At 44.4% G+C, this 17,036-nt stretch overlaps 1 protein-coding gene across 1 annotated transcript in view; it reads right to left on the reverse strand.

Moving 5' to 3' along the window:
* Positions 1–551: 551 nt before the first annotated feature.
* The window catches only part of TBX19 (T-box transcription factor 19), a 29,854-nt gene continuing 13,369 nt past the window's right edge, over positions 552–17,036 (reverse strand). Inside the window, exons 3-8 of the mRNA XM_058540124.1 lie at positions 16,408–16,542; positions 13,170–13,231; positions 11,717–11,778; positions 7,253–7,441; positions 5,092–5,227; positions 552–1,906 (exon numbers count right to left, since the gene is read on the reverse strand). Coding sequence (XP_058396107.1) covers positions 1,624–1,906; positions 5,092–5,227; positions 7,253–7,441; positions 11,717–11,778; positions 13,170–13,231; positions 16,408–16,542 — 867 coding nt within the window. The 3' untranslated portion in view covers positions 552–1,623. The remainder of the gene's footprint in view (positions 1,907–5,091; positions 5,228–7,252; positions 7,442–11,716; positions 11,779–13,169; positions 13,232–16,407; positions 16,543–17,036) is intronic.

Below are 17,036 nucleotides of genomic sequence, written 5' to 3' on the forward strand. Positions count from 1 at the left end.
CCTGAGTGATGCCCGAGAAGGCTGCTGGTCAGTGCAGTCTGATGTCCACGACGGGAACTGCTCATCACCTGAGTCTGGAACCCTCCCTCCCTGGTCATTGGCACACCAGCGGTGGGTAGGAAAGGAAAAGGAAAACCAGTGAAACAGTGATTTTGCTCCTTGTTACAATGAGCTACATTGCTCATGGCTACAGCAATGACCTTGGCTGGGGTGGAGGTTGAAACTCTTATCTGAAATGAGGTTTGTGGAGTATTCATCATTCTTTTTCTCTATTCCAGGCAAGTCATATCCAAACGTGGCTCTGGATTCTCACCTGGAGCTCTTGTTTGAAATGCAGCTTCCTGGACTCCAGCCCCAAAGATTCTGATCCAATAGGTGTGGCCCGTGCCCAGGACTCTGCATTTCTAACAGGTACTCCAGGTGATCTGGCATCGGGGAGCAGAGGAGCAGTGTTTGGGAGTATGCACCCAGCATGTTCCTGGCCCCCACACTGACACACTGCCCTGTCCCGGGACACGTGTCTTTCAGCACACATGCACTTCACACCGATTCAACTCAGCCCGTGTTTATTGGGCACTGACTACAGGCAAAGCACAGTGCCAGGTACTGTGGGTACAGAGACAAGAAGGCCAGGCCTCACCCCAAGGTAGGGGCTTACAGTCTAGTGAGAGAGACACACTCACAGATCACAAAAACACAGGCAGAATGAGGTGAGCTCTACCACAGACGCAAAACCACTGCGAGAGCAGGAGCCGGCACAGGTCAAATGCACCCTGGCTGATCAGAGGTTAGCTGCAGGGAGGGGAGCTTCGGCCAGTGCCCGGGAGATGGGTAGGCTGCACACAGGTGGGACCGGACAGAGAGGGTGGGAGGAGGTAAAGAGGTGGGAAGGGACACTGCATGTCCAACGAACAGAGGCAGAATGTCTGCCCTCACGGAAATATAGGATGCCAAAGGGGTAACAGAGGGAGCTAAAGCCAGAGAAGTGTTTGACCTAGACGGTGGAGTTTCCCTCTACTAAGGAGATGTGACTTCATTCTGCAGGCAATGGTGAGGCATCGAAGGTTTCTGAGCAACGGAGTGACATCTTCTCATTTCCTCAATTCCAGGCACACTGCTGTGAGCATGACGTGATTAGCTCCATCTTTGTTAACTTCACTCTGTAAACATATACCCTCTTTTGCTCTCAAAGCAGAAGCCCTGCGGCCAGGCTTACTTCCCAGGGCTGCACAAAGCTAGGAGGCCGTGGCCTTAGGCTAGGTAAACCCTGAGCTCACTAACAGCTTTGCACCATCTCCACAGAAGTGCAGGCTTCTCGAATCATCTGAGAGTAAGGGGCAGAGCACAAGGAAGGTGCTCAACGAACTTTTGTTGCCTAAGCATGGCATGGAGAAGCTGCAAAGAAGAGGGGAACCTAAAAGGAAAACAGTGGAGAGAGGCGAGTGACATAATAAGTATCTTCCCGACTAATCCATCCCCTACTCGGCTGCCGGTATAACCCACACACAGTCCAGCTCACTGGGTGGGGACACCCTGCAGTCTGACTCACTGGAATCGGTAGATGGGGTTTCTAGAGCTCTACATACAGAAGGTTCTCTGCTGACCCCTTCCCCAGAATCCTGCCTAACTGTCCAATGAGGAGGGAGAAGGGCGCCCGCCCCCACCTGGGCCACCCCAGCCCGAGAAGGGATGCGAGGCCACTGCCGTCCAAGTGGACACGGCGATGCTGGTCAGCGAGGGCTCCCCTAGAACCTCCACACCAGAAGTGGGCGCCTGGGTGGAGAGTGGCGAAGTCACAGCGGGGTTACCCAGAAGAAACGCTCCCGGGGAGCCGGCGTGCACCTCTGGGCCCGGCCCGGCAGGGACCCCGCTACTGTTGCTGATGGTCCACAGGCACGGGTAGGGGCTGCAGAGACAGAGAGAGAGAGAGGATGCCTGGGGACACTCTCAGGAAGGACTGCCACCTGACAAGCACATGCCGAGAGGGGCCGGGTCCAGGAAGAGGGCATCTGGCCACGGCTTTATTTCTAGCTCTGACACAGACTGGCCCTGCTTCTGCAGAGAAGCCAAGAGAAGCAGCGAGATGTAGTAGAATAAGCATACAATCAGGTGTCCTGAGGCCTAAATTTTGACACTGGCCCTGCTCCAGGCAAGTTGTTAATTTTGCACAGCATTTTATTTCTCTGGGCTCCCTTGCAGCCTGTTTAAACGGACAGGAGGGAAAGGAGGACATTTGGACGGTATGATCTGTAAGTAAGATCTCTCCCTGGCCGAGAGACGATGTGGTATAATAACCAGGACATATTGTGTCAGAAAACCTGGGCTGGAATCCCAGCTCTACCACTTAATTAGCTCCGTGACTTTGGTCAAATTATTTAATTTCTCTAAGCCTCAGTCTCCTCATCTTCAAGATTTGGAGTGATAATTACATATGCCTTACAGATATTGTTTTGAGGATTAAATAAGAAGATGAGGAGATGATGCCTAGCACGTGGCTCTCAGTAAACAGTGGCTGTTATAATTAATTCTCCCATTCCTAGTCTCTACCTGTCGGCTCTGGTTCTTAGCAGAAAAGCCAGGGAGCTGGACCACCTTCTTGAACTTCTCTTGTTCTATAGACTTTTACAAATGTGGCTTCACTTAGTAAGTTTTAAAAAAAATACTGATGCCTGGGTCCTTCCCCCAGAGATTCTGATTTAACCAGTCTGGCATGCTGCCTGGGCATCAGGATTTTTTAAAGCTTTCCAGTTGATTGTAATGTGCAGCAAACTTTGCACCTTAATATAGAACCTAAATGAAAATGGTCGCAGTTGGAACAGGTAGAACAACCTGCAATGCTTCAAGCCTTCAGTCATCACTGTTTTGACTTTTTAGAGTCTCTGCATTGCCGGATACTGCATTGCTTGACAATAGGTTCATTAATCTAAGATAGTACTGAACATACCTGGTTTTCTCTAGCAAAATCTTTATAAAGTCAGGAATGGGTTAAACACACCAACGAGGGAACCAGAGGTAGCCACACCACCCTGCACTCTGTGCCATATTTCAGATACTATAGACCTCATTGGACCATATGAAACCTGCAGAAGCCCATGCCTTGGGCTTCTTTTGTGAGCCAGCTCAGCTTGCTGTGATTCTGGCCCTGACCTCCAAAAGAGACTCCTCTACAGTGTCGCTCAGAGCCCCCTTCTGATGCCTTCAGCACCAATGGGAAAACCAGGGCTCTGAGTTATATTACTTTCAATGTCTGTGAGCTTTAGATTCTCCATCAGTAAAACAGGAATTGTAATAGCAGCCTTGTTGATGTCTTTGAATACTATAAATGACTTACATAGAGTATCTAGTACAGAACTTGGCACAGATTGTTAAATATCTTCAAGGACACTCTTGCTCACTTCCCACCACAGCCCAGATCAGTGCATTTCCCTTAGACCCTCCAGTCAAGCACTATCCAGTAAAAATAACATGTGAGCCACAAACACAAGGCTAAATTTTCTAGTAGCCACATTTTTAAAAATAAAAAGAATAAAAAGAAAGAAAAATGAACTTATTGTTAATAATATTTTATGTAACTGAAAATATTCAAAATATCATCTCAACACGCACTTGATGTAAAAAAATTATTGAGTTTTTTATTCTTTGTTCTGTACTGTCTTCAAAATTCTGTGTATGTTACACTTACAGCACATCTCAATTTGGACTGGTTGCAACTCAAGGGTTCAACAGCCACAGGTGGCTGGTGGCGGCTGCACTGGCAGCACAGCACTCGACCCTGTGGGCCACAGCAACATCAACACCAAGACCATCAAGACCACAGTTTACGGCAACATCAGCAACACCTGGAGGCTTGTTAAAAATGCAGACTCTAAGGCCCCAACCCAGACCTACCAATCAGATTCTGCATTTTAACAACATCCCCGGTGATCCTAATGTACAGTAAAGCATGAGAAGCACTGCTGGGGACCAAAGCCCTCATTCTCCTAACTTTTCTAGACCTACAGACCCCAAGTCATCTGACGTCTCCCCAAGTACCATCTTGTAATTTTGAATCCCTTGTTGGACCTTTACAAAATCCTGCATCTACGTTGAACCTAACAGCTGACATTTAGGTAGAATGTTAATACTTACAAAGCATTTTCATGCAGTTTCTCATTTTGATCTCCCCATAATCTACAGAGTAGCTCAGATTATTTCCACATTACAGATAAGAAAACTAAAGCTCAGCGAGGCTAAGAAAGTTGCCCAAAGTCACAAAGTCAATCAGAGGAAGAACTGGGACTCAAGCCCACATTTGTCAGACTCCAAGGCCCCTTTCCTTTTCACGCCACCACACTGATTCCAGAAGTCAGAACAAAATGCAGGTCTCTGGTGTGAGAGTTGTGCCATGGGTCCCACATGCTACACTTAGCCCTGTCACCTGGGTTGTGGGCCGGGCACTCACACTCTGTCCCCTTGTTAGGATGACTGGCTTAAGAGAATATGGACAATCAAGGGTCTTGAATTCTCAGTGTGTATTTACACTTTTCCCCTTCGATTACCTTGATATTCAGGATCTATGTGCTACTACCACAATGTACAGTATTTCTGACCGGCTCGAGACAAATGATCCCAGGCCATGATGTCTTTTCCTTTTTAAAAATAAACTACTTGGGGCCAGCCCTGTGGCCTAGTGGTTAAGTTTGGCGCACTCTGCTTTGGCAGCCAGGGTTTTGTTCCCAGGTGCAGACCTACACCACTCATCAGGGGCCATGCTGTAGCGGCGACCCCACATACAAAATAGAGGAAGATTGGCACAGATGTTAGCTCAAGGCCAATCTTCCTCAGCTAAATAAATAAATAATAAATATTAAAAAAATAAAATAAAATACCAAAACTACAAAAGACAGAGTACGTATCTGAGCACTGCTTTCCCACTCCTCTTTCTCCAGAAGTGAAAGGTCCGTCCTGTTGTTACCTTCACTCCCTAGTGGCTTAGAAGTCAGGACAATAGCTTAGACCAAGCCACCCTAGGAAAAAGAATGAACTTGAATCCCCAGTGCTAAAGTAAACCCCCAAGCCCACCAACGAGCAAGTTGCTGGTGTTGGTCTTACCTAGGCCCTGGATTCATTGGTCCACTGGTGTGGGGTACAGACAGGATGCTGGCATGGGGTGTGGAAGATAAAGATGTCCAGCTGTCAGCTCCGGAGAAAACTTGCAGGTTATTGCTGGAGCTTTCTATCAAATTCACTTTGGGAAAATAACAACAGTTCAATTGATGGAGCATATAGAACATATAAAGATGGTGACCAATGACATGATCCTAGGGCAGAATATAACCATGGCTGGTGCTACAGGTGCCACTAGTTTGTTAGTACTTTCTGAGGGAAACAGACAAGAGGGAAGAACTTAGGTTTATTGAATGTCAATCATATGCCACATGCCACTAATATTTTAATCTTTACAACAAGGACTTAGCATCTCCATTTTATAGATGAGGCTCAGAGGGGGGGATGATCTGCCTTTTGTGACACAGATCTGTCTAACTCATGTCACCACATTCACTCCTTTTGTAAGAATGGACCACATCATCAGCCCCTGAAGACAAGCCTGAGGGCCACCAGTGCCCCAGATAAGATTTCTGAGGATAAGAACCTTATTCTTCTCAGCAACCCCATGTAGACTTAAACCTCTCAAGAATAGTATCTTCCTAGTCTTTGAGTCTCCATCTGCATAAATAGTGTATATATAAGAGAGAGAAAGAAGGAAAAAGAAGAGGGGAGGAAGGATGGGGCAAGAGAAGAGAGAGGAAGACGACACCGGTATATATACATGGCCAAGTCACTCCTTTTCATGGTCTGCCACTTGCAACTTCTTCAGCCTCAGCTCTTGCATCTTCCACCTCTCCCCACTGCCTCTACGCTCTGTTCCAAATCCATTCCCCGGCCAACCCAGGGTCTCTCACTCTTCTGTGTCTGTGCTCATACTGCTCTCTGACCTGGCGCGCCCTGCACCTCTGCCTGTGTCCCATGTCATCCAACATTCACCCCTGCCCACTCCCCCCTCATCCTTTTCTATTCATCTTTCAAAGCTCAACTTAATTGTCAACCCCTCTGGGCAGATCTAGCTGCTATTTTTCCTTGATTCTCATAGCACCTTGGCTTGTGTGTTTTACAGAACGTTTCTCAAACTTCACTGGGCATAAGAAGCACCTGGGGACCTTGTTAAACTGCAGAATCTTTCAGAAGGAAAACCTCAGAGTCTACATTTCTAACAAGTTCCCAGGTGATGTTGCAGGTCCGAGGACCACATTAGAGCTCTTACTGCGTTGTATTACGATGGATTATTTACGTATTCGTGTAGCCCTGAGCTCCTCCAGGGAAGAAGCTATACGTTAACCACCTTGCTATCCCCACTGCCTAGAGGGCCTGGCGCACGGCAGATGCTCAGAAGACATGTTCTGTGTGCTGACCATGGGAAAGAACAGGAAGTAGGGTGAGAACACTGCTCAGTTTCTGATATCATTAAGCTACATTTTCTCCCTTCCTGGCAGCAGCTGTAGAGGTTGCCAGGAGCAGCAGGCGAGGGGGCACAGGGACAGGTAGCTGGTGACCAGGAAAGCCCTCTGCAGGTTCAGAGCTCAGGGTGTCCCTGAGGCTGGAATCTTAACACTCTCCTCCATCTCCAATGCCATGAACTGTACGTATTTGTTTTATTTAGTGTGGATCTCCCCGTATGAGAATAGAATCTCCTTGAGGGGGTGTTTGTCTATTTTGTTCATGGACAGAAACTGGCACAGAGTCAGCCTTAATAAATATTTGTCACATGAATAATTGAATCAGAAATCAACCTTCAGTTTCATTTCTCCCTTCCTTCCTTCGTTTCTCCCTCCAGTCCCTGGACTGAGCCATGCAACGCAACTGTAGAAAAGAGCCAAGTGAAAGCCATGAGCTGAATGTCTCAGACCCCCACGACTTAACTTGGCTTTTAGAGATGCAGCCTGAAACTGCTCAGTACTCCTGCGCAGTGGGAGGAGGCCTTCCACACCCATGAGAACCAGGAGACTGAGTGTCTTATGAAATAATTACAAAACACTAATAATGTTATAACTACATAGTCAACTATTAGTATATAAAATAAAACATTAAAATAATAATATTATGTATATTAGATGAAAGGGGTTCCATCTCAGATATTTTTTACAAGCTGTTTATCCATTTCTCTCCAACGCACCCCACTTGCACCCCCAAGGGTTTAATTAGCAGAACCACACACCTGAGGGAGAATGGTTTCTATGCATGTAGGCAGAAGGGTAAGGAGCCTGCCGGTGTCCTCGGAGGCCAGGATAGTGCTCACAGCCCTGGTGGGTGTGGGGGGCAGACAGAGGCAAAGGAGTAGCATACTGGTAATTGGCGTTTCCTGCTGTGCACACTCCATCCGGATTGGAAAAGATCCAGCCTCCCACTAAAATAGACAAGAGGAAGACACAAAGACTGACACTGTGAACTTCACACAAAAAATCAGGTAACCGGCCACCGTGCACAGCTATGTTTCTGTGTGAAGGACACTGAACACCTGCCCGCATGCAGATAAATGCCACCACCCCTACTGCCACTGTCCTTCCACATTCGCAGCTAAGTTGGCTTCTTAGGAGATGGATGACAGGTCCTAGCAAAGTCTGGAAAACCTCTTAAGGAACCCTGGAATCATAGCTATATAAAAGACTATTTGAATGTATAAGTTAATAGAAATGCAAAAGTTAAGTTGCTTCTGACTTCATTGAATTAAATTAAAAGTCAGTCTAGAAAGGAGTGTTAGATGTATATGTAACTCACTGATCCACAGCTACTAGGGAATGTTCAATGTGGTCACACAGAAAGAGTGAAGGCCTCTCTATTTCTGCCCAGTGGGAAGGTGTCTTAGTTCACTCCAAGCAAGAGGAGACACAATGCCTCCATCACCACCCCACAAAGAGGACCCAGAGAACAGAAAGGGAGCCGGCTAGCACACCTACAGCAAGAACCTTGCAGAACATTTGAGAAGGCTGCAAAATATTTCAGAGAAATTTATTTTTGAATGATCATCTCAATTGATGCAGAAAAAAGCATTTAACAAAATTTAATATCCTTTCATGATTAAAAACAGTCAACAAACAAATAGAAGGAAATTGCCTCAACATAATAAAAGCCATATATAACAAGCCCACAGCTAACATCATACTCAGCGCAGAAAACTGAAAGCTTTTCCTCTGAGATTATGAATAAAATAAGGATGCATACTCTCACCACTTCTATTCAATACAGTATTGGAGTCCTAGCCAGAGTACTGAGGCAAGCAAGCAAGCAAGGAGGGAGGGAGGGAGGGAAAGAAAAGGCATCCAAACTGGAAAGGAAGAAATTAAATTATCTCTGTTTGCAGATGACATGATCTTATATGTAGAAATCCCTAAACATTCCACAAAATAAACGGTTAGAACAAATTCACCAATGTTGCAGGATACAAAACCAACACATAAAAATCAGTTGCATTTCTATACACTAACAATAAACAATCCAAAAGTAAATTAAGAAAACAATTCCATTTACAGTAGCATCAAAAGAATAAAATACTTAGGAGTAAACTCTGCCAAGGAGGCAAAAGACTTGTACACTGAAAACTACAAAACATTGCTGGAAGAAATTAAAGAAGATAGAAATAAATGGAAAGACATCCCATGTTCATGGATTAGAAGACTTAATATTATTAAAATGTTCAGATAACCCAAAGCAATCTACAGATTCACTTCAATCCCTATCAAAATGCCAATGGCATTTTTGGGAGAAGTAGAAAAAAGCAATCCTAAAATTCATACAGAATCTCAAAAGACCCCAAATAGCCAAAACAATCCTGAGAAGGAAGAACAAAACTGGAGGCCTCACACTTCCTGATTTCAAAACATATTACAAAGCTACAGTAATCAAAATAGTATGGTACTGGCATAAAGACAGACATACGGATCAATGGAACAGAATGGAGAGCCTAGAAATAAACATCCACCTATATGGTCAAATGGTCTTCAACCAGAGTGCCGAGACTATATGATGGAGAAAGGATAGTCTCTTCAACAAATGGTGCTGGGAAAACTGGATATTCACATGCAAAGAAAGAAGCTGGACTCTTATCTTATGCATATCTAAAAATTAATTCAAAATGAATTCAAGACAAATGTAAGACCTGAAACTATAAAACTCCTAGAAGAAAAAACAAGGGAAAACTTCATGACATTGGATTTGGCCATTATTTCTTGGATATGACACCAAAAGCACAGACGACAAAAGCAAAAATGGACAAATGGGGCTACATCAAACTTTACAACTTCTGCACAGCAAAAGAAATAACCAATAGAGTGAAAAGGCAACCTATGGGATAGAAGAAAATATTTGCAAACTATATATCTGATAAGGGATTAATATCTAGACTATATAAAGAACTCCTACAACTCAACAAGAAAAAAAAACTCAACTAAAAAATGGGCAAAGGACTTAATTAGACATTTCTTCAAAGATATACAAATGTCCAATAAGTATACGAAAAGTTGCTCAACATCACTAATCATCAGGGAAGCGCAAATCAAAACCAAGAGATATCACCTCATACTGTTAGGATGGCCATTATCAAAAAAAAAAAAAAAACGCAGAAAATATGTGTTGGCAAGAATGTGGAGAAATTGGAACCCTTGTGCACTATTGGCGGGAATGTAAAATGATGCAGCCACCATGGAAAACAGTATGGAGGTTCCTCAAAAATTAAAAATAAAACTATGATATGATCCAGCAATCCTACTTCTGGGTATATATCCAAAATAATTGAAGATATTTGCACACCCATGTTCACTGTAGCATTCTTTACAATAGCCAAGAGGTAGAAACAACCTAAATGTCCATCAACTGATGAACGGATAAATAAATTTGGTGTATACATACAATTGAATATTACTCAGCCTTAAAAAAGAAGAAAATTCTGTCATATGCTACAACATGGATGAACTTGGAAAACATTAGGCTAAGTGAAATAAGCCAGTCACAAAAAGACAAACACTGCATGATTCCTCTTATATTAGGTATCCAAAGTAGATAGAGGTAGAGACAGAGACAGAGATAGAGATAGAAAGTAGAATGGTGGTTGCCAGGAGCTGGGGGAGGGAGAGGCAAGGAGTCGTTTGGTGGATGTAGTTAAGTCATGCAGGATGCAGGTTGTGGGGAGGGGGTCTGGGAATTTGTTGCACTACAATGTGCATGTAGTTGACAATATTGTACTGTACACTTGGACGCTGTTGTGAGGGTGCATTTTATATTGTGTTTTTTTGCCACAATAAAAAAAAAATTGGTGAAGATTCTGAATAGAAGGCTCTACTTCAAGTGTGTTCATGGGCAAAGACTGAGACTTAGTAACGCAGGCCCTGAAATAAGAAGCACATCTCACTGAGCAGATCTCAACTGAGAAACCCGCAGACGAGGATTCAGACAGGGCCAGAGCTGTTCCTTGAGAACGTTGACTAAGGATTTTCACTGGGGCTTCAATAACAAGGAAATGGAGCTTTTATTAGAAACCACTGTCTTTGCTTAATACTTTTTGAGCATAAGTAAACAAATTGTACACAGTTCATAGTACAAATTGTGGGTCAGTCATTCTCAACAAATCCTTCTGTCATCTTCATTTTCCCATTGTTGCATAGACACGTGGCCCAAGGGGTCCCTACCTGACTAATAGAATCAAGATTCAGGTTTCAGTGGGCAAAGCCAGGCAAGTGATCCTCAGAACCACGCTTCTACCCACATACATGTACACACCTCAAGGAGTTTGCTGAGAAGACTGCCACGCATGAACTTTGAAAAGGTGTGGTTCTGCACGGGGTCCTATACTGTACAAAAAGGCTTTTTATTTCAGGTCACTTAAAAAAAACGCTTTTCTGAGAGCTGCTTCTCTTCATGTGGGTATCCTGCCATTTCTGCAATGGAAGATGCATTAAGGTTTAGGGGAAGGAGGGAGTAAAGAATTCCATAGCTGGAAAACTGCAGAAGGGATCTTCCCGAACCACATAATCCAAATTAAAGACTGTCTCAGACACCAGGGTAGCTCGTCCACTCTGATGTCACTGACTCTGGCTTACTTACTGCCGCAGCTTTAGGGGACTTGCTCCACGACGCAGCCTCCTCTATGATCTGAGACATAGGGAGGGTGGCACCCTGTCAGGAACAGCCTGTGCTACCTGGGAAATCCCAGATGTGTCACTCCAACTCTCCCTGCAGCTTTCCAATCAACAAATGCAGACTCTTCCTCACACGCAAGGCTACTGTCTGCCTGAGGCATTGCCGTGGTGCCCAACTGGAAAATTAGCAAATACTAGGAACAGGGGAAATCCAGAACAGAGACAAGAGTGGTGAGCGTAAAGGCAGGAGATACACCCAGGACGCACTTTTGAGAGCTCCTAGCCTCACTGACATGAAACTAGAGTCTAAGAAATTCATCTTTTCCACTCTTATCTCCTGCCTAAGATTTGTTTAAGCCCTTAGGAACACTGGTTCTCTCTGGGAATTCTGGAAAGGGCATAAACTTGTTTTGAGTGGGAGAAAATAACCTGCTGAGTCTGGATAGGAGCTTTGGAATAGGCCGTAAGCAGTCAGGACAGGGAAAAAGTCTGAGGGTGGTGGGAGATTGCTCCTAGACGCCCCAGCATCACCCAAGGTTCACCCAACTCACAGTGAGAATAGGCTACATGCTGGCTCTCAGCGACAGCGTCCGGAACGTCTTTTAGGTGGTTCCTGAAAGAATAACGAAAGTATGTCACAGCCGTCCAGCTTACCATATGAGTCCAGCATAAAGCACAGCCACGATTCTCTTTGGAGAGCAATATGTTTCTTGGAATAGGAAAATCAAACACCTTTTTTCTTGAAGCTACTATCTTTGCCCCATTCTCCTTCCTCTGGGGCACTTGATCTACTTGTGCAATTGCTCTTTGAATTGCAATTTTATGGTTACTCCTATTTACCACATTTACAGCGATCCCTATTAGTTTGATCGTACTGATTTGTAGTCATTGCTCCTGCCTGACAAAATTCAAGCACTGATAACAACAGCTAAGATTTGCATAGGACTTCAGGGCACAGTCACATCTGTGATATACTAGATCCACCAATGATTACAACACCAATTTTGCAGATTAACAAAGTGGGTCTCAGGGAGTAAACCAATTTATGCAAGATCAAACAGCCAGGAAATGGCAAAGCTGGGACTCAGAGTCAGGACCTCTTACTCAAAGTCTTAAATTCTTCTTATACCACGCTACTATCATTTTGAATCTGGATCCTGTCATCTCACACATCAGATTTTCTTTCGGCCTTTAGTTATCCGAAAAAGTTTTAAGTATGTCTTCTACATCATCAAAATTAAGTCAGATATTGACAGGACAGACACTCTGACACATTATTATAAACATCTGTCCATTAATCCAGAGTCTTTAAGATGAAAAGAAAAGGTTAGATAGTTTTAGGAGGTATTGAAATGATTTGAAACACAGGCAAAAAATCTGAACACTTCAATGGAAATCATATTTATACTCTGCGCCTTGTTGATAGAAGTCAAGGATAAGTTTCATTATTCTTTTACTTTTTTCTAGAATTGAATGGAAAAATACAGAGACATAAAGTCCCTGGCCCAAAGTGGTAGAATTCTCATTCACACTCCCTGAAGTCTCTGACTTCTCTTCTCTCAGATTTGAAAGGTATGACCCTCCCATCTTTACGAATTACTTGTATGAATCACTCACCTTTCCTAGGCTAAATGTAGTTTTAAAAAAAAAACAAATTTATTGACACCATACTACTCAGAAATAATTCGAGGAAGGACAGAATAAATTATTATTAATCTAAATCACTTAATTGTTTTTAATGTGGCTGGGCTGCTTTCAAGAATCTATAGTAAAACAGAGCTGACAAAACATTGCCAGTTGGAGGTTCTCCTGGATCCCTATTTGATCCTTAAGGGACAAACACTTATGAGTTTGCTGATTTTGTTGAATATTGAATTGGATATTCACAATGTATTTCTATCAACGGTAATGCAAGAGCCTCTAGTCCATTTCCTTTCCAGATGACCAACATTTTCACATTTGCAGAAGGCATTCATGAGATTTTACCGAAATTTCTCTACTCACCTTTCCTTGGCATCTAAGAAGGCTTTGGCAAAAGGGTTGTACTTGATCTTGAGAGCTGTGATCTTACGTGTACAAAGACAAGAGGTGTTAGTGAGAGCGGAACACACACGGACAGACGGGACCCTTTATCTTCACCTGTGAATTTCCGTCAAGTCAGAATACCTCCCCTCCCTCTTTTTTTCTCCCGCTCCATGTTTCTTTGCTTACTTCTGCATGAAATCACTATTGCACTCTCTGACAAGGAGCATTTTATTGTGGCATGTGGTGAAAATGACGAATGCAGTGAAAAGTGAGCAAAGAAAGGGAAGAGCATTAGAAATGAGCCCATACGTATAATATATATGTGACATATATTTGGTTTTCGTCTCTCCCCACTGCCATGTAAGTGCCTTGAGGACAGAGCCCACATCTAATACATTCACTGCAGTATTCCCAGCGTGTAGAACAACATCCAGCCTGTAGTAATATGCAACAAATATTTGCTAAATAAATAAATATCAAAAAGAATGTTTATGGGGCCGGCCTAGTGGCGTAGTGGTTAACTTCACGTGCTCCACTTTGGCAGCCCAGAGTTCACGGGTTCGGATCTTGGGCGCAGACCTATGTGCTGCTTATCAAGCCATGCTGTGGTAGGTGTCCCACATATAAAATAGAGGAATTTGGGCATGGATGTTAGCTCAGGGCCGATCTTCCTCAGCGAAAAGAGGAGGTTTGGCAACAGATATTAGCTCAGGGCTAATCTTCCTCACCAAAAAAAAAAAAAAAAAAAAAAGAATGTTTACATCAGCAAAGGCCTGAGACTTGCTGCTCTCTGGTGGAAGGAGGAAAAATAAAATAAAAGCCTTTGTAACCCAGGAACTATAGGAAGAAATCAAGAGGAAGAGGGAGGAGAGCTGTGGACTCAGATCTACACGACCTGGTCTTCCTCTTGGCTTAAACCTGGAGGGGTCAAGGTGCACAGTGCAGCTAGCAGTGGGCACGAGGGAGCTTTTGGCTCCCTCACCCACCTCCATGCTCACTCTCTTGTCAGGGAGCGTCCAGCAAAGGGAGGCTCTGAGGTTAGGTTTTCCTGAGCTTGAGTCCCTTGGGGCATATTCAAGACTGGAAATACAGCATCAGGCTGGGTAGCTTGCTAGAGGGGGCCTTAGCCAGGCTGGCAGTTCAGAGGGAAGCGCCCAGGGAAAGCTTCTGAACACCACTGGGCATGGCAACTAGATGACAAGTCCTGGTGACCATGGACTAAGAGAACAGGCAGCACGTAAGTGGACAAGGGCATTGCCCTGGAGACCAGGGCAGGCTAGGAAAGGTCCCAAACTCATCCCACTGTCGAGAGTTGCAAAAGCCACAACCTCCCCTCATAGACCCAGCCTCCATCCTAGAGAGAGAAGCAGGGGAGGGAGGGCTATCTGAGAAAGGAAGTGTTTCTAGCCTGCAAAGACTGAGCACCATCTGAGGGCCTGTTTAAACGTTCAGATATTTAGTTAATTTCTGTTCCCACTGGCCTGCTAGAGGGGCTCAGCCAAGAGGCCAGATTACCTATAGAAAAGAAATTACATTTCTCTGCACATCTGCGATGTGAGTTAAATTTGCAACTCAATTTCCCCTGGAAGCATAAGGCAGTGGGTTCCAGACCTGGATGCTCATCAGAATCCTTTAGGGGGACTTGAAAAATGACAGATTCTGGGCACTGTCCCCAGAGATTCTGACTCAGTTGGCTGGGTAGGAGCTCAGAATCTTTTAAATCTTCCAAATAAAGAAATGCAGATTAAAGCAACAACAAGATATCTTTTTTTTCACCTATCAGATTATGAAATCTGAAAAAGGTTGGTAATAGCCAGTGTTGAGAATGGTGTAAATGGATACGCCCTTTGGAGGGAGGCAATTGACGATATCTGTCTCGATTCTAAACATACTGTCCTGGACAGAACAATTCCATTTCTAGATGTTTACCATGCAAGAAACAACAGTAGATGTTCTGGGATATTCTTTGCACTATTATTTATAAGAGAATATAAAACAGCTGGAAACCACCTAAATGTCCATCAGTGGGGAGCTGATTGTCTGAAATGCAGTATATCCTCTGCAGGCATTTCAGAAAAGGAGAGACGCCTGAACCTAATTACATAGAACGATATCCATAATACACCGTGAAATAGGAAGAAAGGAAATTTTCAGACTAATATACACAATATGAGCCAATTTATGTGAAGAAATCTATATTCTTATATATATTTATATATGCACAGAATATATATGTAGAAAAAAGCACACTTGCAGCTGTAATTTGTAGTGTTCCCAGGGAGTAGAATTCAAAAGGCAGGAGGGAAGGAGTACATCTTTATTTTTCATTTTCACTGTACACACTTCTGTACTATTTGTTTATTATGTGGGTTTTTTTAATAAACATGTATTATCTTTAAATTTTAAAAATAAGTTCAATCAAAAAGAATCCAGGGCCGGCCCTGTAGCGGTTAAGTGCACGCACTCCACTGCTGGTGGCCCGGGTTCAGATCCTGGGCGCGCACTGATACACCACTTGTCAGGCCATGCTGTGGCGGCGTCCCATGTAAAGTGGAGGAAGATGGGCACGGATGTTAACCCAGGGCCAGTCTTCCTCAGCAAAAAAAAAAAAAGAGGAGGATTGGCATGGATGTTAGCTCAGGGCTGATCTCGCTCACAAAAAAATAAACTAAAACAAAAGAATCCAACCCTCCCCCCAGGAGCTTCTGATGACCAACAGGCCTAGGAACCCCTAGACTACATGAAGGGACCCAAATGTCCCGCTCCCAACCAGGTCACAGAGGCCAGACCCCGGCTACTCAGCTCTAACTGCCAGAGTGGCGCAAGTGTGCTCAGAAAAACTAACAGGACAGAGAGCATCACACAGACCCAAAAGAGGTACACATTGGGATCAAGTCCCACAGACTTGCCTCCAGAGCAGGAGAGACACCCCGCTGTGCAGGCCAAGTGCACACCAGGCCCTGAAGCAGACTGGTTTCTGTTGGTTTTACTCCAAGGCACAACCTTCCTTATTGGCGCCAGGAGAGGAAGCGTGGGTGGGCCTGTGGCAGACAGGCAAGAGGGAGCAGAAAGCGGCTACCCTACTGTCCAACTTCCTCGCTGCTGAGTAGACCTGAATCCTGGAAAACCTACCTTTCCCCCAAGCTTGGGCATGGCCATAAAAGCCCCCACCCCACCCACCACGCTCGCCCAGTGGCATTTACACACACGCACTCACCTCCTCGTTCTGATAGGCAGTCACAGCTATGAACTGGGTCTCAGGGAAGGAGCAGTTCATCACCATTCGGTGGGCACCTCCAACACGCACTATGTGCACCTTGGGTTCATATTTATGCAGAGAATTTAACATTATCTGCCGAGGCGGAAGAAGAAGAGAAAGAGGAGACATGCACAGCCTGGTGCGTCACAGGTGATAGATGAGCCGGCACCTTGGTTAGTCCCCGGCTCAGCACCCACCCAGTAAGGGCCACACACTTCGAATCCTGGGTCAGCTGAGTCGCCACCACCTCTCTGAGAACTGGGTGGGGGGATTTTTTCAGAAGCTCCCAGGAGCATAACATCGGAGCTTATGCCAGGGAGGAGTTGTTCTAAAGAGTGTTCAGTTTTCTGCCAAAATCCTGGTTTCCCTTTTTTCTCTCCCTCTTTTCAGCACAACAATGTGGATTTTTTAAAACATATTGCTTTTCTTTGTATTGTGAATCCTAATATCTCAAAATACTGACAATGGCTGTGTTCCACAGTGACTACCTGAAAAACAATGACATCTGACATCCACTGGTTACATATAATCCACTCTTGGTGATTCACATCAAAGGTTTATTAAAAGTCACCGTTGTGATATCTGGG

Source organism: Diceros bicornis, chromosome 4 (assembly GCF_020826845.1).
Source record: "Diceros bicornis minor isolate mBicDic1 chromosome 4, mDicBic1.mat.cur, whole genome shotgun sequence".
Lineage (NCBI taxonomy): Eukaryota > Metazoa > Chordata > Mammalia > Perissodactyla > Rhinocerotidae > Diceros > Diceros bicornis.